The sequence below is a fragment of the Solenopsis invicta genome, chromosome 8 (assembly GCF_016802725.1).
Source record: "Solenopsis invicta isolate M01_SB chromosome 8, UNIL_Sinv_3.0, whole genome shotgun sequence".
Lineage (NCBI taxonomy): Eukaryota > Metazoa > Arthropoda > Insecta > Hymenoptera > Formicidae > Solenopsis > Solenopsis invicta.
Window position 1 is genome coordinate 7,951,926 of NC_052671.1, and position 26,224 is coordinate 7,978,149.

General features: G+C 35.1%; 1 protein-coding gene and 1 long non-coding RNA gene across 6 annotated transcripts in view; one reads left to right on the forward strand and one right to left on the reverse strand.

The window, feature by feature from the left end:
- Positions 1 to 26,224, reverse strand: part of LOC105207974 — a 171,475-nt gene that overhangs the window by 52,433 nt on the left and 92,818 nt on the right. The window lies entirely within an intron of this gene.
- Positions 1 to 26,224, forward strand: part of LOC105207975 (regulating synaptic membrane exocytosis protein 2) — a 197,256-nt gene that overhangs the window by 46,577 nt on the left and 124,455 nt on the right. For all 5 annotated transcript variants that reach the window (XR_003268193.2, XM_026130152.2, XM_026130151.2 and 2 more), the window contains exons 2-3: positions 4,204 to 4,530; positions 22,356 to 22,467. Coding sequence is in view for 4 of the 5 variants with exons in the window: in XM_026130152.2 (XP_025985937.1) it covers positions 4,495 to 4,530; positions 22,356 to 22,467 (148 nt within the window). In the remaining variant the exon portion in view is untranslated. The remainder of the gene's footprint in view (positions 1 to 4,203; positions 4,531 to 22,355; positions 22,468 to 26,224) is intronic.

Below are 26,224 nucleotides of genomic sequence, written 5' to 3' on the forward strand. Positions count from 1 at the left end.
TTCGATTGCGTTTTCACTCTGCCTCTAGGAGAGCTTCGTATCTTACGCGAACATGAATTTTTCTCTCAATTTTTTTCTTGTATTGTCTCTCTTTCCGTCTCTTTTGAAAAAAAATTGTTTTTTTGTCCTCTCATTAAAATTATTTCAATTAATAACTAACGTTTTTAATTATGTAAGGACGTATCGGATATACAGTTTCTACGAAATAAATAAAATTTGAAAATGTGTTATTACTTTAACACTTCAAACAAACTACATATCCAAGTCGCGCAAATAAGATTATATTTTTATTTAATTACATTCTTACAGTTTATTTGTTCTACTTGCTCTATTATTAAAAATTAAAATATTTTTTTACAAAAATAAGAAAAATCTCAACTTTTGCAAGTACTTAAAAAATTCAAGATAATTTATACAAAGTTCATTATGATATTTATGATTATCTGTTTAGTTATTTTATAAATAAATAAATTTTGTTTATTTTACTGATCTGTTCATCTCACTGAAACATTATGTAAATCATCTTGAATATTTAAAGTACTTAAATAAAAAAGTTCAAATTTTTTTTTTTATTATTCCTTTTTTCATTATTTCATCATCAACTATATTTTCATTAGAACACATGTCTACGTCTTATTGAAATAATTTCTTATCCAAATAGAAAATTGATTTTTTCTACTACTTTTGAACGCAATACAAAACAATCTGTAATTTTTTAAATAATTATCTTAATGTTTTGAGACAACCCTAATATCAATTAATAATAATTAATAGTTTACATTCCGTACTCTCTACTCACTTTACCATTACATATACACACCAAGAGAAACCGCACGACAATCGTTATTACGTGAAAATCCTGACCGCATAAACGGCCGGTAATAACAAATTTTGGCCACAATGATGTTAGAACGACGATGAAGCGGCAGCGTAGCGTTAATCCCGCCGAGCAGAACGGTTAACGAAGCCATTTACATCGCAATTACTATGATTCACGTAACCATGAAACCCGGTCGCGACCGAAATTTGTCTCGTTGCGCGGCAAGTTAATTGCCTGATCCGCGGAATGCGGCGCGGAAGAGCGTGCGGCTTCCAAAACGCACGCGGCGAGACAAGTCGGCCGCTTCCCGCAGCGAGGAATCAATTCGCGCCGCGCCAGGACTGCCTTCAAAGTTTGCCAAACGACCGCAATTGTGGGAGGAATTAATTAACGCTTGTGAAAGACGGAATTGCGCATTTGGCCGGACAATTTTTCGGATGGCAGCTTCCCACCGATTGCGATTGACAGTTTATCACCCAATTTATTATCATTCAGACAATATTCGCTCGTAATACAACGTGAGATATTTCGCGTGGAAAAAGTATATAGTTAGGTAAATTGCTTGATTACATTATTTTGTTATTAAAAACTTTTAATTAAGAAAACTAGTAATCTCAAAGTGTTTGTTGCAGAAGTAAATACCGTCGTAACTTTCATAAATTAACGATAACGTAAAAGAGAAAACTTTCTTCTCCTACGTGGCGAAACTGCAATAATTTCAATTTGTTATTTGACACTGTTAGACATCCATAATAATCATTCAAGATAATAACGTAATTAGAATTAAATACGGATAAAAATACAAAAGTCGAACGAATCAATTATAAATGTTTCATTATTGTACTTTCTGAGTTTCTCTCATTTAGTAACAATTTTAATAATTAATATCAGAGATTTAATAAAATGACAGTTAAAAAGGCATCTTGAGCCTAGCTGTGTAAAAATACTTGATACAAATTTTGTCTCTCAATCTTAATATGTTTTTTTTAATACTAAGACTGAGAGACAAATTTTAACAGTAACATAAGTATCACAATGCGGATAAAAATACAGGAGCCGAACGAATCAATTATATTATGAATGTTTCATTATTGTATTTTTTAAGTTTCTCTCATTTAATAATACTTTTAATAATTAATATCAGAGATTTAATAAAATGACAATTAAAAAGGTATCTTGAGCCTAGTTGTGTGAAAATACTTGATACAAATTTTGTCTCTCAATCTTAATATGCTTTTTTTAATACTAAGACTGAGAGACAAATTTTAACAAGCAACATAAGTATCACAATGCGAAATAATGAATGTTACGTGATAACGGAATTCAAAGTTTTACAAACGTTTCGATTATATATTAGACTATCTTTCTTTTTCAACACATTTAGATTTCAATTTATTCTTCCATTTCTAGATTATATCTTTCACTTACTGTTTCTTTTTTTCATCACAAAAGATCATGTACATCAATATGTGTGATACGTAAATATATATGAATGTCTATATACATACATATAGAATGTGAGTTTGCTAAACTCAAATGATATATTTGATACATATGAATGATATATATGAATGTCTATATACCTGTACAATGTGAGCTTGCTAAACTCAAATCACTGTGCAGATCAGTCATCCCTGTGGGATGAACCTCGTTATCATAAAAAATATTGGTTACAATCGCTTGAAAACTGTAAAATATAACGCGTACACGGGCATACAAATTCATTAGTTTAGATGCGGCATCGTTATGGAGTTTGAATTCGTAATTACAGTACCATCGCGGTCAACTATGCCTGTGGGAATCAAGGACCTCTAGTTGTTGCGTGGGTGATTTCCTTGATTGAAATTACGGCTAATGAGGACGAGTGCATAATGCAGCGCGTCGGTACGTTGATTAAGTTCAACAAACTTAGTTCAGCAAACTCTTACCACACCTTTTAGAGATCCTTAATTAGAAAATTATATTTTTAATAACTCAAAATCGCAATTTTGAACGCGTTAGTCTCGTGATTGGACTTTATTTTCCTTTAACATAAATATTACAATCACAATTTGAATGTAAATATCCGATTAAACTTCTTTAAAATTTTTATCGACTATAGTACACAAATGAATGCTCGTGCTTAACTGCAAGTGGATAAAATTAATGTAAACACTAGTTTTTGTCTTAAGCACGTGCTCCAAATTACAACATGTTTTATTCATGCATTTAAATTATTAATTTTGGAGGCTGATATTTTCGAGTTTGTTTTTGAAATTACAACTCCATCATTCGCGGGGAAAATATTTGCGCATTTGATGCAATCGTTCGGAATTTCATAGTTCGATTTCATGCGAGATATAAATAATTATTTTTTTAATTATTTTCTCTCGGTTAAAGAAAAAAACTGATAACGAGATCTGCTCTGTGGCATTTTACTCACAAATGTTTCCACAATACGGAAAAAATTTTTTTTTCCGATACTTATAATAAAAAAATAATAAAATAAAATAATTAATTTTGATAAAACTGTTTATGTGATTATTCAAGAACAAAATATAGGGTAATGGAAGAATCGAACAACATAGTCGTTTTCAACGCATCGAAATCCTTAAACAGAAACATTCTTCAAAGTACAAGAAATAGATTTCTCTAAATTTTGTAGATCTGTGTTATTAGTGAATTCCAAGTATTTTCCAAGTGCAAATTAATTTGCACGATAATAAAATCAAAGTTATAAAAATAAGTTATTCAAAATGATAATCGAATCTCGTATCAACGCCTGAGTAAACGAACGTAATTTATTTCGACGTTGATACTTGGAAACTTAACTCTTTTCAGCTGTCCAAAATATCGGCTTGTCGCGCGTTAGGAAAAGTAAGATTAATCATTTCAAAACGTGTATGCACTCGCTCTCAGAAACTGACATCCCATATGCGACGAAACAAAGCCAGATATTAATTTGCGCGCGCAAATATTTGTTTGCGTCTAAACTTTCTAACGAGGTTACGTTCATCCAAACATTCCTCTCAAAGCAGCTATTCTGCGAAAGGACTGTTTACGAACTACAAAGTGGTATATGACGCGGGAAACTCTGAAAACCTCAAAACCGCCTTTAAAGTAGAAATCCATTTACTCAGCGCTCGAAATAAGCCAGAAATATTTTCATAGGGTAGGCCGCTCGCCGAGAGAGACGGGCTTTGATGATCATTGAATCCATTATCACGATCAAGCCTCGTAATTCAAAGCAGAAGTGGATCGAGTCCATTTATCAAATTCATTTGAAGCATGAAGTCATATATAAGTCGTATATGTAAAGTGAACGTTATAAATGATGGACTTGGCCTACTTTTGCTCCGAGTCTCTCAATCGCATGTAATTAAATGCCGGTTGATACTTTTCAGAATCGCGTGACAGCGGCACACCGGAACCACTCATGTCGCTTTGAAGAGTGATGACCGTCACAAGAGATGCTTTCGCGGCAGGTGGGCGAGCCGCACGGCTCTATCTTACGCCAATCAAGATTCTGCAGTTCTAAAGACACCACAGAACTGTTGTGAGGTCAGCGATTGCTAATCAGCGGCGGGCCTTTATGCCGGTACTCAGCACCAGGAAGTGACGAGAGGCGCAACTGGGATTCAAGAATCCTCTGTTTCCTCCATTGAAAACAGGCGAGATCGAAACAGAGAGTCAGGATGTTGCGCAACAACGTAATGTCCTTCATGAAGAAGGTAAGTGCATCGTTCTTTATGCACGCCAAAAGTTTTCAGGTTGTAACGGGTCGTTTTTGTTAAATGCCAACGATATTGGGTTATTGGGTGACTATATGATTCTTTGTCACGCTATTTATCCAAACGCTGCTTTTAAACAGCGTGAAAACGGATGGAAATTTTGACAGATTTTAATAGTCAAAATCCAAATTAAAATTTTACAATGTTATATAAAATATCAGGTGTGTGCATAAATTCATACATTCGAGTCCCAATTACTTACATAGAAAAAAAAATTAATATCAAATCAACAATCTTTGTTTCATATATAAAAAAGAATGTAAAATCTTCTTGGAAGAATTTATAGCTTTAAAGAGAAAAATTTTCTTCATGTAAACAAATTATGTCTTGTTTAAGATTATAAATTCTTCCAAGATTTTATATTCTTGCTTATATACAAAGATTGTTCATTTGATACACATGCGTCTCTTTTTTTCTAATACGCGCGAGAAAATTTTGTGAGTTTTGTTGATGTAGTCATTGTTTTGCCTTCATATTATTTTTAGATAAACCTCGAAAAGTTCACTTTTGTCAGTTTCTTTATTACTTTTTTTTTTTTAATAATTGATAGCAGCAAAAGGCAAGAGAATTTCGTGCGACACATGTGGTGAGGAAATTTCGGCAGGAAGCATGTTTAAAAAGTGATACAGGCGCTTCTGATTTTAACAGTCGATTAAGGTCAGGCCACCCCCAAAAAACTGACGATGGAGAGCTGTAAGACCTATTCGACATGAACTCAGCTGCGACAACTTATTTTGTATCTTACTTTGCGACTTACTCTTGCTAGTACTTTAATTTAATAAAAACGTTGCGAATTTATGCAGACACGTAATAAAAAGCGTTACTGTCAGAGACGGATCCGCGATAGAGCTTAAGCGGAATGCTAATTGTCACGAATTGGATCTCGCGCGGAATAGTTTCATTTGGTATACACTGATGATATTTCGTTCATATATCTCAATCGAAATGCGAACGGAATCACGTCTATTTCCGAACGAGTATTTTTAGACGTAATAAAATGTAAAACCATGCAGATACGAATTATACGCTAAAATGTTCGTAATTACATCATGGGAGCCGAGCCGCGGGAGCTCTGCTCGGCGATCCGCATGAATCGAATGAAGATAGAAAACCCCGGTAATCGATAGATCGTGCCTGGAGTACGCAGCTGGCTATTTAACGACCGGTTTTATCCTCATGGATACTCCCGGCGCATCGAATATTCAACAGTTGGCATCGATCCCCCTCGAAATACGGAGCATCCGGAATGGACGTTCCTAATGCCGTCAGATCTGACCTGCGCCTAAGACCCCGGAATCGCGTGCGATTAGGTACACTGGGCACAGTAGCGGGATCTCGGCCCCCGAGATCAATGTCAACGCAAAGCTTTTATTCGTGCAAATCGGTCATTACTTCACGAAAGTCACTTTAGAATTGCAAATTTTCCTTTAACACGATATTTCCATTTCCCTTCATCAATGAAAGCCGTTCGTTTGGCGTTAATTGTGCTACGTGATTTAAGCATACGATAATAATACTAAATACCACAAGCCCGCGTTTTAACGTCATGATGTTACAATATACAGTCGTCACACAATAATATAACGTAATTGAAATTAAATATTAAAATCTGCTGATATTGTGAATTAATACTGTTACACTGTCATATTCGCAAATGTCATAATATTTAACGTGACGTCAAAACAATAGGAGATACTTCTATGTATATCACACCCAGAGAAAAGTTAGGTTTAAATTAATAAAATCGCTTTTTTTTAACTTGGTTTTTTTACGTTTAAGTGAAAATACTTCTGAAGAAAATAAAAATTTACTTGATTTCAAGAAATGACGTTAGTAACTTTCCTTAAAGTAAATAAACTATTTATTTAATTAAAACAAACGATTTTTTTTAAAAGAAAGTGCTGACAGAAATGCGAAAAGTAATTTAGTTGTTCTGGTTTTAAAAATATATTTCTTTCATTTAAATAGAGATTTGCATTGCACAACCCAAAAATTTCTTCAAAGCAAAGAAACTTTTCTTTAACCGTATAGCAAAATGTACAAATTTTTTTGGTTCAAATCTTTTTTGTCCGAATAAACTTTTCTCTGGATTGGTATCGATTATTTTCGAGATTCTATATTTTTTAATAATAATTTACGAGACAGAAACTGGAAACACAGAAAAAACGAAAATCTTTTCTCGTTTCCATCTTTCTGATAAACCAGTTTGCAGTTAATTTAATTTGTCCTTGTTTTTTGAGAATGGTTGTTATAAAAAACAAATTGGATACCCGAAAATAATACTGCGACGGACTCGCCAGAGAATAAAAAGTTCTCACTCGCGACACGTGTATGATTACAAGGATTACAAGGATTACATCCTTAATCTTCTCGTGTATAAACTTAATCGTGCGTTTCTTTACGTACAGTCGCATATAGTCCACTTCTCTCTGTGAAAAATCTCTTTCGGCCACGTCTGCACTTTTCTAAAGGCAGGCCTGACCTGGCCCAGCGAGATGAAAGCTTTTGCATGCGGCGCGCGACGTTCCTTCCAGCCGGTGCCTCTGGAAATGTTTGTACGTTGGTTCTCTCTTTGGCTTCTGTTTTCACAGTTTCACAGTGGCTTTGGAATTTCCGTGCCCGTGTCATCTCCGCTGTTTCTTCTCGCTTTTACACATCTATTATATTTACATTAATAAGAATACTTGGAAAATATTTGAATATTTGAATATTTTGATTCCTATGACTATAATCCTTCAATTCCAGTTAACGTTCATGGCTTGAAAAATAGTAATATTGAAAATAATTGCGTTATATCAAATTTTTTATTGTTAATTAAATATTTCATATACAAATTTATTATTCTCATTTATCGTTTTATTTTTGCGTTGTTTGTTCTTTCTTCCCTCTCTCTTTCTTTGACGCGTGTTATTTTTACACGTGTTATTTTTACACGTCTTCTGAAATTACGTCAGGCAAAATTTTGCAGTAGAGACCCTTTGCTGTTGTGATGCGACTCTCTTTGAAATATATTGTTAAACACAAAAATCTAAGAAATTGTTTCTACGTGCTTAATTTGAGATTTCAGACATGGAGCAACCTCTCAAAGATAACGCTTATATTTGATTTCAAATAATTTTTGACAAAATAGTAAAATACAAAAATTGTTTTAGACAAGAATTTTATATTTTTTATGAATTTTATAACTGTGTATTTAGATTTTTCAAAAATGTAATATTTTCTAAAACACTTCTCCCTCTTTATTATTTTTAGAAAATTTGAATTTTTATTGAGAATAAAAATTAAATGAAACTTTTATTAAAAATAAAATTAAAGAAAATTTTATATTTAATTAGTATTTTACAAAATCTTTGAAAAATAAGCTAAAGATGTCATCAAAAGTCTAAGTAGGCACATTATTATCATAAAGTGGAAAACTCCTTTGATGAAGAGATGTCATGATATATAAACTGCTAAGCACAGACATAGTAAACATCGTTTCCATTCAGAATCGGCAGTTGTCACGAGTAAATTAACAGCCGGTTGAAAATAAAAAGCCAAAGAACGTAACTGTAGTATTACATAGATAAAACAGATAGCTCGATAAAAGATAAATTAAGTTAAGATTCACTTAGAGTAAAAAAATATAAAAGTCAAGATTTAAGGAGTTGAAATAAAACATTAAATAAGATTGACTATAACGTGTCTCGTACACACGCCCGTTAAAAAGTAAGACCATTTTACTTTTATTCAGGACATTTATTTTTCTCCTGTTAATTTTACAAGTTCTACTAGATACCGGGTGTTCCGAAATTTGCGAGTAAAAATACTGTAGCAAGAAATTGAATTAAAAAATATTTTTTTTTGTAGATTTTTATTTCAAGAATTAATTTTTCGAAAAATAAAGACTCGAAGCTAGACAATCGCCCGTCATGCGGTCACTACTGCTCGGTAGTGTTATGGCCCTCGTACACGAACGCGATGAGCGATGAACGATATTCAATGAGAGCTCGGCATTTTCGGACATCGCTATGTTGGAAAAAGCAGTACTCTCATTGGATATCGCTCATCGGTCGTCACATCCAGTGTGCGAGGGACTCACGCAAACGTGTGACCGTCTAAACGTAGTTTGTGATTTTTTTTTTCCCAACTTTAAATCTGTATATTTCAGAAGCTTCTTGAAATATTATAAAAATGTACAAATAACTTTTTTCTCTAAATATCGTAGATTTTTGTATTTAACAATATATTTCAAGAAAAATCAGATCAATTTTAGACAGTAAAATCGATACATTCCTTTTTGTTAATATACATGAAGTTCAAAAGGTGTAAATGTTTTTATCAACAATGCCTAGGCTTCTGTCTTTTAACGGGAGAATTCTTATTTTAATAAAAGAAATGTAGCAGTATAGCATATTTTGTCCTTTTATGCAAGCACACACGCACATATGAATTCTCATATTCTATATTTTGATATTTCATCCATTCCGTTTTCGTTTTACTTTTCAATCTTTTCAAGAAAATTTCGGTATATTGATATAACACTATTTATTGATCTAGATATTGAAAAGCATCGTGTTTTCAGCTACTCTTCTTTAAGCACGGTCACGTTTTTTTTCTTTCTACCTCGCGCAAACGTTCTATTGCATAGGGGATAGCCCGGCTGTGTATATTGAACAGAGTCGTTTCGAAATTTATCGAGCCCACAGCGCGGGCTTATTTATTTGTTTCCCGATGGTTTCAATATTCGGCAATGGCCTTAAAAGTCGGGTGGCACGGTAAAGTGGTTCGTTTTTCATATCCGAAAAGACTCTTGGCGGTTCTTCTCAAACACCGCCGTTACTTTTATCGAACGTCGCCAAGATTACATCGAAGATCAGACAGCTTTCACATATATTTCGTTGCACGTTAATATTCATAAATCGTAAATCACACACGCGAAGAGATCAATTGTTAATGCGCGACGAGTATATTACGTGATTCAATATTCCTTCCGCCGCAGGTAAATCATGAATTTTCAACGATCCGATAATAAAAATATTATTTTGACATTTTCCATATGTATGTGTGTGTGTGTGTGTGTGTGTGTGTGTGTGCGTGCGTGCGTGTGTGTGTGTGTGTATATATATATATATATATATATATATGTAGCGAATGACATAAATATTGTGATTAAAATGTTAAAGTTTGTACATTTACAGTGCAGCTTCATGAATAAAATTTAATTTTATTTGCAAAGTTGTATCAGTTGATCGTTGAGATGGAAAAAAAAACAAACTAGCGCGACTAAAAATAAAAAAATATCACGCTGAAACCTCTGTCTTAAAATAGAAAAAAAATGTCCGGTAATTCTATATTCAGAATATCGCTCTCCGTGCAACTTTATTTTATCGTTTCGCCATACCGCGCGCTCCTTTTCAATTGCTCGCAATTTCGCGACTTCAGCCGAAATTTCTTCAAAGTGCCAGGCGCACGTATCGCGGCGCGGCAAAATGACGCGTATAATCTCATTAAACGCGTGCTCCGCCAGTCATCTTCATTCTCGTTCTCTTGCGGGACCGGAATATTCAACTTTTCCCTGCATCTCCACTCGTCTCCATGAAATCCGTGTCGTCCCACTAAATCGTCGCCTTCTCACCCTTCCTCTCTCCCTTCTCTCCCCACGCAATATCGTAAGCAAACTTTTATTAACAAACTTTCGTTATAAAGCTGTATCAGTGCTAACGACTGAGGTGAGTACGCAAGCTTGTCATTCCCAGCGTCGCGAAAAGAAGAAAAGGCTCATTTCCTCTCGAGAAACAAAAAAAAAGGAAAAAAAAACCAAATCATAAGCGCTATACGAGAGAGGCGCGAAGCGATCCCCGTGACGCAAGCAGCTCAGACGAAATTTTCCGCTGACGCGCGTTTCCTTCGCCGTGGGCTGTTCGTAACGCCGGCAAAAGCGAGAAACTCTAGAAACTTGAGAACGAGAAACGGAAGGTCGGAAGGTATCCGGCGCGATTTTCCACCCTCCATCCGCCGCGGAATTGTACAGAAAATGCGACGCGCTCGCGCGCGGGCGCTGCACCCACGCACCCGGGCAGAGGGGGCGGTCGCTTCTCGCTCACGATCACGCCTCGGTACAGCGTTTTCCTGATAGAAATGTATTGCTACATATTATTGCAAGTGCTGCAGTAAATGCCGTAGTAATACAGTTGTTGCTGGCACGGCGCTTTCTTATTCCATTCTGTTATTTCCCCGCGGCGGCTCATTGTTTCCGAGTACTTCATATTTTCTATTGACAAACTCCGTTCTCGTTACGCGTATAAGTTACCGTACTATTTGCGCACGCGCGCGTGTGCATTCAATAAACTTGTAGTAAACAATTCACATGCATGTTCAAACGGTATTCAAACATTATTAATTTAATTTAATAACGTACGCTTTAAGACGTTGCTGTTTAATGTTACGTCGGAGAATCATTAGACTTCACGTGCAATGAAGGAATATTAGATATTATATTGGGAATAGGGATTAGAGTTTTAGAATCAATTTCCTATCAATAAACACTTTAGATAAATAAGTTGTTGCGTTTCGTATTACGCATATACGCGAGGTGGGTGACCACTAGCTAAAATGTTGTCCCATAGATTACATGATTTCATTTGATTTCATAAGATTGCATTTCATTGCAAATGATTTCATCTGATTACACAATAATTTTTCGTGATTGCATATGTAATTATTAGATTTCTTGTGATTATGAAAATAATTTTACTTGACCAGAAACACCATTATTTGCTGATTTCTTTCAAATAAAATTAAATTGAGGGCTAACCACTCAGAAAATAAATATATTCAAGACTTTGTTGGGGTTCATTATAATTGATAAAATTTTTTTTTAATAAAAGCGCTATAAAAATTTTTGATAATCTTTTTTTGAAAAATTGATTACAAAAACTAAAAACTTGTACTAATTTCATCAAATTTTATGGATAGTCATACATGATTTCATCATAAATTTCATCATCATTTCATGATGATACACATGATTTCGAATGATTACACAGAAATCCAAAATGATTTCTTCTGATTTACATATAATTTCTGGTGATTTTGTTATAATTTCTGATGATTTCATCTGACATTATGATTACATCTAATTGCAAAACAATTGCATGAGGGTTTCGTAAAGATTTCGTAATAATTTCGAAGACACTGTTCCATGATTATATTAAGTAGTTACCTCCACGCATGTACGTCTTGTATTTTATTGATACACTAATTGTAAATGCAACATTTTTTGTATAAAAAAATACATTTTCTTGAAACCATATATTTTTTTATACAAGCATTTGTTCGTTCTGTTTAAGTAAAATTATTTACTTTTAAGTAAATAGGCATATTATCCTTTTGTATTTTTATATTTAAATTATAATTATACAAATAAGCTAATAATATTATTAAACTTAATTAAATTGTTTCTCTAGATTAAAAAATCTGATTTTATAGAGCTACAAGAAAAAATTGCTTGATTAAAAATTATTTCTTCATTTTATTCACATAAATATTTTGAGATTAAGAATTTTTTAACTTGACTGCAAGTAGATAAGCTTAGTACTTACTGAGTAAATATTTTTTTCTTTTAAGATATATTTTTTTCTTTTATTGTATCCATTGTGCATTACATTCAATATTCACTGGAGGAAAGAGATTTTAAAATTTTAATTCTTATTCCTATTATCCAATATTCTTCCATTGAATACAGAATCTGTTTCAAGACCGTAATTGTTCGTTAGAACGTTCAACAATCCACTAATTCTTGTTTCGTGCAATTAAGTCCGTATTGAGTGTGTTCTTTATACATATAACAAGAAAGTGAATAGCTCGCAATGAATTATGGAGTATTTCGGGGATTCGACAATGATAGGGTGCTTAAGCTATTTCAAAATTAATCAGATTAATTATTGTTACTTGATCTTTAATGCCGCTGTATGTTTAGTTTAACAGACCGTTCTGTCGAGAATTGTTTTTCCGGAATAATACATTTTCGCTGAAACGCGGAGCGCATTTTCCTGATTGTGAGTGTATAGATTCATCGGGAAATAACATCTCTTACACATCATTTACAACGCTGCGATATAGCTATTGAAATATATCCATGTGCTCGTTCGTTATTACGAAATCTATGAATTCTAAAATGCACCGGAAAATCTTTTTTCCCATGCTCTCGCGAGACCGCTCGAGTTCGAGGACCAATTCCATTAACAGTCATTTTTCCTTTATGTCGAGTAGGAGGCAGCCGAGGGAGGAAGAGAGCTGACCTTTCCTGGTAATTGACCAAAGATTCAATTATCCGTATTACATGTTTCTCTCTAAACTCGGAATGAACCTTTGGACTATCGCGTGAAAGGTGAGGTGTTACGTCGCGTTTTAACACGCAATTCAACATTGTGACCATCGAGAACGCAAAATTTTATCAAATCATCACCGGTCGATCGCTTTGCGATGAATGAATTGTCGCCATAACATGAAAGCGATGAGGTGCGCGAAATGTGCTGAGACGGAATTAATTCGCGCCACGTGCGACAAGAACAACCCAATAAAAAGTGAAAAATCCATCATTTGCATTTTCGCGACCCCGTATTTCAATTCAAGCGCGCGCGCCTCGTGACATTAACGGTTCCTCGTCGAAGTAGGTCACGCAGACCAACTTCTTTAAAAGAAAAAAGAAAAAATAATGAAACGATTCAAAGGAGAGCTTCATATCCGGATAAGAAGAAAAAAAGACTAACTGTTACGGCCTGCACATGCTCTTTGCTCCTTTGCATGTTTTTTTTTTTTTTTGCGAAGCACACGGGAATCGAATCTATCTGCTCCGCGCTTTGGCACGTCGTCGTACGTTCGTCGGCTCGATATTGAGCGGCAAACATATTTTGACATTTAGAGGCCCTGAATTATTATAACTAAATCAGAAGATCGCGAGAGCGTTTCGCTACCGGAAAGTGCACGCTCGGCAACGATTACGTCGCAGCTTTACGAGGCTCCCGACGCGACGCCATAAAGTCGACAGGTGTCAAAGGTAGCTTAAAAGCTCGACGGTGACGTGCAATTGCTCGCGTCATTAACACGTTTACGTGCGCTACCACCTTTGTTCCATTCAGCTGTTAATTAATTTGTCGTTTGATCGTTAGGTGTCGATGAAATTAGTCCTCTGTATGAATAGAAAATTATCGGCTTGTTAATACAGCTCAGCGTCCTCCACGGCACAAAATGTCATGTGCGTATACATGTTTTCTAGCGGTAATAACCTTCGAATTGTTTCGGCAATACCTGTCGACATTCATTACGCTCCTCTCGCGAAGCGTTATTATTTATCCCATTAACAAATTAAACCGCCTCCTTTTTCTATTTGCGAATTATATTTGCCGGATGTGCATTTTTTAGGACGTTGACTACTACACGGAGTAAATACGGGGGTAAATAAAGACTCAGCGGCGAGAGAAGACGTGGAAGATTTAAGATATTTGTTCACCGTAAATAATTCGCCGAATTAATCTCGTGCAAAATACTCGTACATCTAAACTGTAATCTAAACTTTACCTCTAACTTTTTCTCGCATTCCTCAAAACCGTTATCAACAATGCAAACGAGAAACGTAGGAAGAACACATTCTTTTTGTCTATTTCTCTGGCGTTTTTGTAATCTTAAAATTTTTTAATTAACAAGAAAAATATACGACCTCGTCAAAATAAAAAAATAATAATTTAAAATCGGCCACATCAAACATTTTATAACGCTTAATTGAACATTACTTTAAGACAAAAAGTGTATTTAGAGAAAAATTACATAAAAAGAATAACTTTCAGTCGCAGATGCAAAAAATTAAGAACGTAACATTTTAACTTTTTTTTCTAAAAATATTTAAAAGATTGTAAAGTTGACTAAAAATTCAAAAAAAAAAAATTATAAAATTATTAAAATATATAATACTTTACGTTGCGATAATAAAGAATTTCAGGAAGACACAACGACATTATTAACAGTTTTAAAATTAATAACGATTTTACTTTTTACCATCACTCCGTTTAATGAAATTGTGATAAAGTGTTATACTACGTACTTATACCATTTATTACAGTTTCCGTTTTAAATCAACCTTTTTACTTACATTACGATTAGTTATTTAGTTCGCCCATAAAAAAGTTGTACTTGCAAGAAAAATTCCCATTCAAGAAACTTCACGTTAAGAAACATTGCACTATTATACTGGACGGAGAGCATTTAACGGTAGCCTTCGCGTAAAAATAGCGATAAAGGCGGATAGTGCCAGTGAAAGAACGTCGACTTTCGCTATTACGATCCTAAAAACTTCGCCCGTTAGTGCCGAACCCTCGACGTAACATAATTAAAGCGTGTAATATCATCCCTAAACTTATGCTAATTTTATAAAGCTTCACGGGTCGCTCCCATTTTGGCTTCGGAAAATACACCGCGGGGGATTTACGCAGATAAACGTTACCGCCATTCGCTGATTCCGAATTGGAGGTCGCTTCTTTTCTAATATAAAATATTAATATGAGCACACCGGGGAAATATTCGCGCGCGCGTACGCGGCGGGCCAAGCTTTCTGTCTATCTTATCGGAACAGAGAAAACAATTTCATAGAATCGTAACCCTTCGAAAATAGGAAAGATTTCCGATAAATCGGAGAAAGCGCATGCTGTTCAATGCTACGCGTAATCCATACGCGAAATCCCATTTTTCAATGGAACGGAGTACATCATTCGTCATTCGATAGGTGTTGTTCTGGCATGAAAAATATATATTTGGGGCGTGTTTATATTCCTCTTTTATTTTTATTATTTTTTTTTTCTCGCGATCCTAGCTTTCTATGCTCACCGATATTATTAACACAATCGTAAAAAGCTTATGCTTTCACAGTAATTTATTGATAAATTTTTATACGATTTTTATTTCGTATAAAACATGTGATGTAACTGTAGTATCTTCAAAACTTCCATTAAAGAGATTGCCACACGTAAAATCTTAATATGTTTTTTTAGCCAAAGATCGCCGAGTTTAACGCTGTTATGTATCACAGAGCTCAACGCAAAGTGCAATAAAGAAATTTGTAATAAATTTTGTTGTTACATAAATCACGATTATACTTTAATTTTCTAATTGGTTGAAAAACAGGCCTTTTCGAATTGGCTATCGATATTTTCTAATCAATACGCGATTTATTAATTCACAGTAAAACTGAAGATACTTTCAGTAAAGTGCTCGCTTTTACTTCTAATAAACCGTCGGCGTTAGCGCAATTTTTACGCGTGAATACATGTTTAATTAACTCCAATTTGAGCTAGCCAGATACGACAAAATTTAATTCACTGCGCGGGACGCAATTTTCATTTTTTTTTTATTTTTTATTTACTCATTGCGGATTTTCTTTTTTCGCACGCTCTCAAATTAATACGGTTATTTATCATGGCTGTGGTGACCAATAAGTCAGGAAGCGGACGCGGATACGATAGTTTTCGCGATGTGTCTGCGCAAACACAGGCACATCGCCATTTTCATCTATCACGAGATTATATTTCTCCCGATGTCATAAATTACACGCTATATATGCGCAGATACGAATCGTGGCCGTCCATTAGAGCGCCGACTGTTGCGTCCAACTGCATGCTGTACACGCCTAGAAGCTGTGTGAAATAACATTCTTGAGCTAAAGAAAATATTTATATTACACTCAGCGATATTTTAAAAATGATTACACTGAGAAACAAGAGGTTTGTTTTCTATTCCTGCGCTGGACTCTAGAGCTGCACTCTCCTTTTTGCTTTTGCTAATTTCAAATATATACTCATTTCATTCTAAGTGCATGCTGTGAAAACAGAACCAAGATTTCTATTTTTCAAAACTGTTTTTTAGATATTTTATATATATATTTTTTTTTAGATATTTTTAGCTGCTGAAAAAGAATACAATGTTCAGAAAGTTCCGTCATCCACAGATTTTGAGAAAATTGGCCAAAGAGACAAAAAAAGGATTTGAGCATTTTTATATTATTAAAGGTAGCATTGGTAATAATTTTTTTTTTATTTTGTTACTCCCACGCAAAAGTATTAATTTTTATTTTTAAAATGCACTTTGACTCGTTTTGCTGTGACTTTTTGTTTTCGAGAGAACAATTTAAAGATAGCTCCTTTTTTTTCTATGTAACACACACATAACCACCAAAATTTTGACCTTTTTTTTTGCATCGCGAGTGTGAATGTCATTTCCGATATACAACTTTTGCCTGTTAAATACGAATCCGTCGTCTAAATTTGGCAATCACAATTTGAGAAAAATGACAAATTCAAAGGTTCATTGTTTTTGCCCTCTCTGATATTATTTTTCTCAAAATTGTGACGCGATAGTCGAATTTAAACGACGGTTTCGTGTTCAACAGCCAAAAGTACATCGAAAATGACATTCACACTCGCGATGCAAAAAAAAAAGGTCAAACGTTTTGTCGGACAGTGTTGTATGGAAAAAGTTATCTTCAAATTGTTATACCTCGAAAATGAACAAACATATTGAAGCAAACTAAAGGGCATTTTAAACCTAAAAGTTGATACATGGCATAGACAAAATTAAAAAAAAAAAAAATTGCCATTGATGCTGCAACATCGTAAAAATCCTCGAATGTACGTATTTAACGTCTTTTGTTTGAGCTTTTAAAAATTGAAGAGTAATAGAATTCTTTAAAGTACGCGTTCTTTTTTTTTTTTTTAGTGTGAAAAGCTCTACAAGAAATATTCATTACGCGTTGAAAAAACAAATGTTGATCAAACATTTGTTCCTCTGTATTATTAATCTGTCTGTTATTATATGAATTTATCGGATGGAAGATATTATATTTGTAGAAAAACAACACATCATGAGCGGCAAACAATAACACAAACAATGACAAAGGTTTCTCGATTGCGAGGTAAAAAATGTTAGCACGTTAAAAAGAAACGTCTCTGTAAAAAAGAGATTATCGTGCCGGTGAGAAGTGTTCCATGTCCACAGAGATATTAAACAAAATGGCCCAGATATGTATTTATCACAAGAGTGATAATACTCATGAAAGGCCGACTGTTGTAATTTACGAGAGCCCGCGCGAATTCTCTAGTCCTGTGCGCAAAATTTTATTCTGCTTTTCCAGCCAGTCATATAGTAGCAGGATAAAGCCTAATGCACAATGAAAGGTACAAGTGTAACGGGCATCAGATTTCAACCTATGTAAAATTGCGCGTTAATGCAAAATAAAAAATGTAGGGACGTGGAACAGGCAATAGGAATAAATTTTCGATGCGTGGTGAATTTCTATTCTCTATTGCTTGTACCTGTCCAATTGCAGTGATTTAATTTTACACGAGCTCTTTTGAGGTTCGCTTATTTTCTGTTCCTATATTAAGCTTAAAGATTAATGTACAATGAAAAGCACTGGCAATAGCAACAAGGAATAACCCTATAATCTACTTTGTACAATATTCCTACAATATTATACGAATATTATTAAAAATAAAAATAATATTAAAATAATATTCCCGGAATATAATGTTTTTTTTGTATTATAAGAATATTATAAAATGTTCTGCAAATATTATTTTTGTTCAAAAGTCAATGTAAATTATTATGCCTAAAGTATTCATAAACTTTATATAATTATTACATTTAAAAGTTACAATATTCTTGAATTTAAAATATTGGAGTAAATAATAATATTTATTTCTCATTTAATATTATTAGGAGCGGACATATAACCACCTTTTATTAATGTTAAACAATATTACAGGAATATTATTTAATATTAAATGATACAACAACGCTCACGGGGAAGGAACCGTTCAATATGTTGAACGAGGAAAATATATAAAGAGTTCTTCGTTCAAACATATTGAACTGTTCCTTATACCCTGCTGCGCTTTTCATTGTGCATTAGGCTTAAGGCATACAGCCGATTAAATCAGGTGGCAGACGATTCGTGCCGAACTGCACGCGAACTCCAGTTACGCGCGTCATAACGTTTGCAAATGCGACATAGTGTTATCGGTAACGCGGTCGCTGTTCGACAATTCCCGTCGCGGGAAATGTAAATGTTGAGAATTTCTGATACACATAAATTTCGGGCCGCGAGAATATATCGCTCCTTGCGCTTATAAATTAGGCAATTAACAACGCGAGCTGTTAGAAAATCGGTTATACACCGATACGTCGCTTTACTACAATTTACTGCGCAATTTGCAATAATCGTGACAACAAGATTTCAATACTGCAAAATATAGGTTAAACTTTCTGGTAGAATCGCGCTTCGCGGTATAAATGCAGTTAGTCGAAACTAGTGCACGCACATTGCTGCCCGTACTTTCGCAAGATTTGCAATTCATGCGAGGATCGTAGTAGACACACGACGTAGAATCCAAAGGTCGAAGTCACGCGGAAATGAGTTCAACATTTTAAGAATGGGATTTTTTTCACAGCCGCCGGCCGTGATTAATTTAAATGTCCGCAAAATGTTCAACGTGCTCTGTACTCGGAATTCTCCTTCGCTTCCAAATCGAAATTTTCCGATCTACAGTTCAAACGAAGAATTCATTTATTATAACTGTAGAGCAGTTGTTTCGCTGCTACGAGATCGGCGGTAGTTATTGCTAATTATACGCGTCGCAATCAAACGCACGTCGAACTTAATAACGGCATAAAGGCTGCACCGTATGCAAAGGCCGCGCTGATCAGCGAAATGACACGAGCAGGCGGAAAAGCGAGGAGCAGCTCGCGTGGTCTGCGACGCGTTTAATATTCCCGATGTGTGTGTACGTATATATTCGCGTTGCCGCATTTCATCAAGGGTAACCTGGATCAAATCACGGCGGTGTCCCACCGGCTGTTTCCGACCGCTGGAATCGTTTCAGAAATGGGGCTTGCATTATGCCACGCTCAACGTGCCGAATAATATAGCCGGGGTATATAAGTGAAGAGAGCGTGTTTGCACGTGCACAGAGTAGGACGAACGAGAGAGCGATGAGTACCTTGGACAAGAAGAGCTTGCGGCACCGAAAGCATATCACAAGTAGAAAGCGAAGTTCCTACAGAGAGAGAGAGAGAGAGAGAGAGAGAGAGAGAGCTGGCCAGATGTAGTGCAATTTACATCTCGATTACGAAATTGGCTTTCGCCTGGACTCGCTTGTGTACCTGTAAAGATATTTACTGTCGTCCTACTTCAAAGGTCAGCGCGGCATGATCGAAGCTCGGGGAGAACGTTGGCGTTCGCGGAGAACAGAAGTCCTTCGAAGAAGAAATAGCCGTTTTTCTCATTTTCGAAAGAAGGAGAAAAGAAAATTGAATTTCGCCGTTTCATGCGATATCCTTGGATTTGATCTACGATATTTTATTTTAGTATACCGCGCGGAGAACGTCAAATACAATTTTTCGCGATCCCTTCGACAAAGAACGAAATTCAATCGATTACGTACTAAAATTATGCCCGGTTTGTTATACTTTATGTCGTGTAATTTATTATGTTCATGTCTCGATAATGTAGTACATAATCCCAAGGGAAATGGATTCTTGAAGTTTTTGCGGATATAATACGAACTTTTTTTTAGATGATAATTCGAGATGTAGATTGAACAATATCTTTTTAGTAATAAAATCAATAAGTATTGTCGTTTCAATTACTTATAAATATTTAAAAATTGCTTTACACATTTAAAAAAATTGATAATTATTAAATTATTCGTCGCAAAATTACTGCGTTCTCAATTTATCGGACAGTTTCAATTTTTATTTATACATTGAATAACTGTAATTTATCATATATATTATAAAAGATATCCCCTTCCAATATTGCAATAAAATGTTTGAATTTTTAAAACTCAAATTACCGAGATGATAAAAATGAAGTTTTGGTCCGTCCACCAACTTATTCATGAATTTTGCATAAAGTAATGCATACGTAAATTGAAAGTTTTTATCATTTTGTCGAGGGATTTGAGGGGACCGCGATGATCCTTGATTAAAATCTCCGAAGTTCGCAAGTTGCTCAAACCCACAGCGATAATTTTTACAAAGTATTATAATAGAGCGCTACGATAAAACATGTATATGTGCAAAAGGCAAAAATATTGAATCTCGGCTTTAGTTTCAACAGAGTTTCGCTTAAGGCGGAGAGTATCTATTTAATCTCCGATCACTTTTCGAGAGTCTCTCAATATTTCTCCTTGTGTAATCACGCCGACAGAGTTCGGGGACATCATAGTCGAGACACGATCCGCGACAGATCTACGAGTTAGATGTTAATTAATATTTACGTTCGCTGGGTCAAGGTTATTCGAGAAGATAGAGATCGCTTACAAATTAGGTCACTTCACTCTTGCATACTGTGTCTTATAATTGACGTGCTATCGGAAGTATTGGTAGGCATATTTAACATTTAATTCTGAGCTATTAATATTTTCTTTCAATTTGCATCTTATGAGGAAAAAAAACTGTTAAGTTCTTTGCGAATTAAAAAGTAATGCGTTATATAGACGTAAAAGGAGAGATTGTAGTTAGATTATCGTCATTTTCTTAAATAGAATTATATGATCAAAATTTTTATATCGTATAATTCGTTAGAAAATTGTATTTTAATCGTCATACCTAAATTTTTATGTACACGATGGAGTTCAAACCACATTAATTGTCAATGTTTAACTTTATGACAAAGTTTCCAAACCATTATGTTCCAGTTGTAGGAATTAAATCAATTTAATCGATTGTTTGCCGTTTTTTACGATTGGTAAAAATAGAATAAAATCAAAATGTTGTATTGATGTGCAATATTTAAAATACTTTAATATTATTAACTATTTTTATAATATTCCATCTTATTTGTTCGGTTAATTGATCTTGATTCTATTTGAGAATTATATGATTTTTTTTTACGTATGATTCCCTTATTCATTCTAATATAAAAGTATTAAGGTAGACATCGAAAAACAAATAATTTGCGAGATATTTTTATTCTGGCAAATATAGAGATACATTTATTTTATAAAATATAAGATATCTCGTAAATTAATTACTTTTTTGATAATTATATCTTAATACTTTACTGGTCAATGAGATAATTAAATTGATATAAAAAAAATACACAATTGTTTTTCAGAAAAATTTTACAAATTACAATATGCAATTATATATTTTTTTGAAAAGCAATTACAATGTATTTTGTTTACAGCAATTAATTTATTTCATTATTTTGCACGAAAATATTAAATTACGATCAAAAATAATCTACAACGTATTTTAGATTTTACAATTTTAAAAATATCTCGAAAGCTATTTGGTGATTTCTTTGAATTTTATCTTTAATACTTTTATTTACGAAATAATTGAAGAAATCGTATGTAAAAAAATTATATAATTTATTTAAGAAAATGACCTATGTATAACTTAAAAGAAAATCAATTATATCAAAAAGTGATTTTATCATTATATGTCTCTTTTTAAAAAACTTTCAAAACCTGAAACATTTTTTAAATGCGTTTTTTCCAAGACATCCAAGTGTTTTAGTTTAAATGTGACTGTGTGTCTCTCCAGATGTAATCGTGAAATTATAATCAATTTATAATCATGAAAATGATTAACATACAAAACAATTTACAATAATAATAAAATCTTCTTTCTACTTGGGGAATTCTTTATACTTGGACATGAAATATATTTAAATTTTCTATTGCATAATCAGTCACGCTTCAATTCAAATCATTCAAATACTGTTACAGATGGGGATGACGCAACAGGAAGCCGGTGCATCGGGGCCAGTCACGCCGGAGGAAAGTGGAAAAACCTTAAGCAAGTTATTGCAGCTGGGGAACATCATAACGGCGGGAAACGGTAGGTCTCGTTGTTCACCTTGGCTTTAATATTTGCATTAAACCGCATACGATTATTATTATAACGGAAACCCAATTTCATTTCTCCATTCATTCAACGTTAACCTTCCCTATATCTCAATTACAAAACTATGCACGAGAGGGAATTTCAATTTCGCATTGAAACGTCACTCTAAACTGCTTTTAAAAGACCAATTCCCTTCTCCCCCTCCTTCCGCGCCTCGTCTCGCATCTTCAGAAGTGCATTTCAAAGAAGACTTCAGCTTACTTAACATACTTTATGTGTACTTTCCAATTAACATCAACGGCCAAGTCATTGTTAGTACAAATCATAGTATAAATCGCGTTTGAATGTCGTACAATCGGAATTGTACCATTTCTTCGCGTCCTACTTCTCTCCGTAATTTCTTGTTACGTCACTTCAAATTCATTCGTGCAGTTTTCCTCACGTTCGTACCTGACCTGACTGTAGAATAAAAGCGTCCGCTCGAGAATGATTTTTATATTTCACGACAATCTCTCTCTCTCTTTCTCTCACGGCACTCGAATCCGCCAGAATTTGTATTTGTGCGTGAAGTGTGCAAATAGTATTTCGCGTCGGACATAACACTTGCATAAATATCAGGCCGTGTTTGCCCAATTATACGGCGCTGCGTTGGAGGACGAAAGCGCGCGGGATGGAGAAGAGGTGCAGAGGGCAGGGAAAGCCAATGGGGGTCGAGGACAGTCCGGGCAAGGGCGTTTCCACGGGCTTTTCATCGGCGGCGTTGCATTTTCCTTTTTCTCTCATTTTCCACGATATACGACCGAAAGCGCCACGTACACCGCACGCTGCGGCAGAAATATTAAAGACGAATGCTGCACCAGGGCCGCTGCTCCGCGCAGGGTGCTCTCGCATCAGCTGCAGCAATGGCCTCGACGCACCTGCGCTGCTCGGAGTGCTCGGCCACCTACGCATCGGCCAACCTCCACGCCATGCCACGCCGGTTGTGTACGATACAATGCTGTCTATTTTGATTTATGCGCCCTCGGCGAGTTGAAGAAACGTCATGCCGCAATTTATCAGCGTGGGGCATTGTTATGCGCGATCCATCGAAAGCTTTCGCCGGACGGTTTTTGTGAATGAGCTCGTGTTTCCCCATTCCCCGAGACTGAATAAAATTACTCCGCTCCACTTCTACCTGCGTTTCGTTGATGGTTTTTTAATATAAATGTAATATCTTGGTGCCGCGCGCTCCTCCACCTCGTATTTTACCGCTATTGGCAAACATAATTAATAGTCCCGCGTGGCTGCGTAGGACTTTAATGCTTTTACTTCGCTAAAAGGGAAGGTACGAATTCAATTTGCATTTTTTACATTACTCGACGTAGGACACCGGAATACTCGCGCGCGCAGGTGTGCATACACGCACGCATACACACAGGCCAGAGCATCTCGACTTGCAGCCGCGTTTTCACAGAGGTGCCAAAAGTTTAAAGGTTACTTGGTGAGGTTCAAAGGATATACCAAAATACGCAGCGATGCATCATTCATAGTCGATTTGCCAAGAGAGATTCGACTGGAGCATACATTCGCGAGCTTGATTATGAAACGATCCATCGCCGATCGGCGACGAGAATCGACTCCAAAGCTGATTCGCGCAGACAAATGTGATAAAATTTTACCCATCCATCAAATTTTTTGAATTTTGCGGATTACAAGCACTTTTCGAGAAGGAAAATAAAAAATCCGGCGGAAACGTGACGTGTACTCGCCGGTTTCCCTTCACTATTACTGTACGAAATAAAAGTGCCATATTCGAAGGAAAATCCACATGATCGATCGATTGAGAGAGAAAGAGAAAGAGAATGAGCGCGATATCGAGCATCGCAAAAAATCTCGAGCTCACTTTATTTTTAAACCCTCGAACGTAAAAAAAGAAAAAAAAACGTTAACGAAGACAAGTGGGAAGTGTTATAAAAATATTCTCTAGGCAAGCTGAAATCAGCTGTGCGAGGGATACAAATGACAATGGTTCGACGGGGCGGGCGAAGAAAGTTTTTCCCATCGATGGGTCTCGCTCTCCTCGTTCCGTGACGTGAACCGAGCCGCAAATTTTTGCTCTCTTCATTTGTATTTCATTTGCATTACGTTAAATTCCATCATTTAACGTTGCCGCGTAAAAATGCTTTGTCTCTTTATCCGTCCGCTTAAAAATAGACGTTTCGTAATTTATTATTTATTATCATTCGTACGATATTTTAAAAATCGTAAATGTGATAAAACGGACAATGGACAATGAACAATGGACTCTCGAAGTTTAACAATACGAAAATTAAGTAGAGTTAATGAGAGTACGGCGCGGTTATTAATGCGCGAATTAAATTATAAACACTTTCAAAGTTTATTGTACATAACTTAAGTAAAAAACAAAACAAACATTTTGACTCTCCTACTTCCTTCTAATATCGTTATTATCACTTTCGTTTTTTATTTAATTCTTTTTTTAAGCGTACGTTTATAAAATAAAGATTTTAAACGTGTGCTTGTCTCAGAAATAATTCAACAGCATAATCATTGTCTGTAAGTATTAATTATAAACTTATGTTCTCTCGATAAAATCTCGAGGGTGATAATAATGCTCTGTCAACCATACTCGTAATTCTTCCTTTTTTTTTTATAAAAGAAGGTGTGAGAATAAAATATTGAGGTGTCTAACTGACTTATGATAGCAACTCTATAAAATTGTTATTCTTAATAATTGCGACACATCTAAAAAATAATCACCTCCCATTTCCGTTGTAAATTGCATTCTTAGATAGAATAAGTTGAACGTTTCAAGTATGAAATTAATCAGATAGGATGGAACGGACAATGTATCTAAAATAAAAAAGAATAATTCTAATGGTCGTTAAAGCCTTATTCTTGGTTGTCTCCAAATCTTGCACGACTAGCAATAAGTCAGCAATAATTGGATGAAGTGAAAGTCCCACAAGAGTACCGAATTTGTACGATGTTTTATACAGACAGAAGTCAGATTGATAAATATTGGAATGAAGCTTGCTCAATACGTCCATATAAAAAAAATATTGATGAACAACGTTGATGAAAAATACGAATGACATAACGTTATGTAAGCAGACTTGTGTTGAAATAATAGAAAAAATAAAATTATTTTGCAATAAACTATTTTATATCATGGAAAGAAAGAGAAGGAGAGATAAAGTAGATAATCGAAATTAATTATGAGTTGCATTTTATCTCTAAAAATTCGCGGACTAAATTTTTATTCTGGAAAAAGGAGAAACGTGCCAATTGCGAGGTGGAAGAAATACGATAAGTCTTTTGACAAGAACGGCTTTGCGAAGATCGATCTTCCATTTCCTCGGGGGTCTAATACACGTTTTGTTCGTCCTATCGTTAAGTAATGATGTTTAAGCCTTTAATCGCAATCACAAACGATCAGACGTAAAGAGAAGCGAGTTAATGTCGTTCTACCGACAAAACGGGCAGTTCTAATTAATCCGCTTCGTCCCCGCCGCGTCCCGGGCCTTCGCATTCGACGATTCAACTCCGCCTCATCTATTGGCGGAGATTCACAGCTCGAGAGTTTCCCGGGAATTTCGCCTATAACCTTCTGCAGACCTCGCTGAAGCTCTCACCCACTGAACCTCTCCGAGCCAATCCTAAAGGGGAGAAACGGATACTTCCCGGAGAAACTTCTGTGAAACACGCTAGTTAACCTGGCGAATACGGCGGCTTTACTTCTCAGAGAATC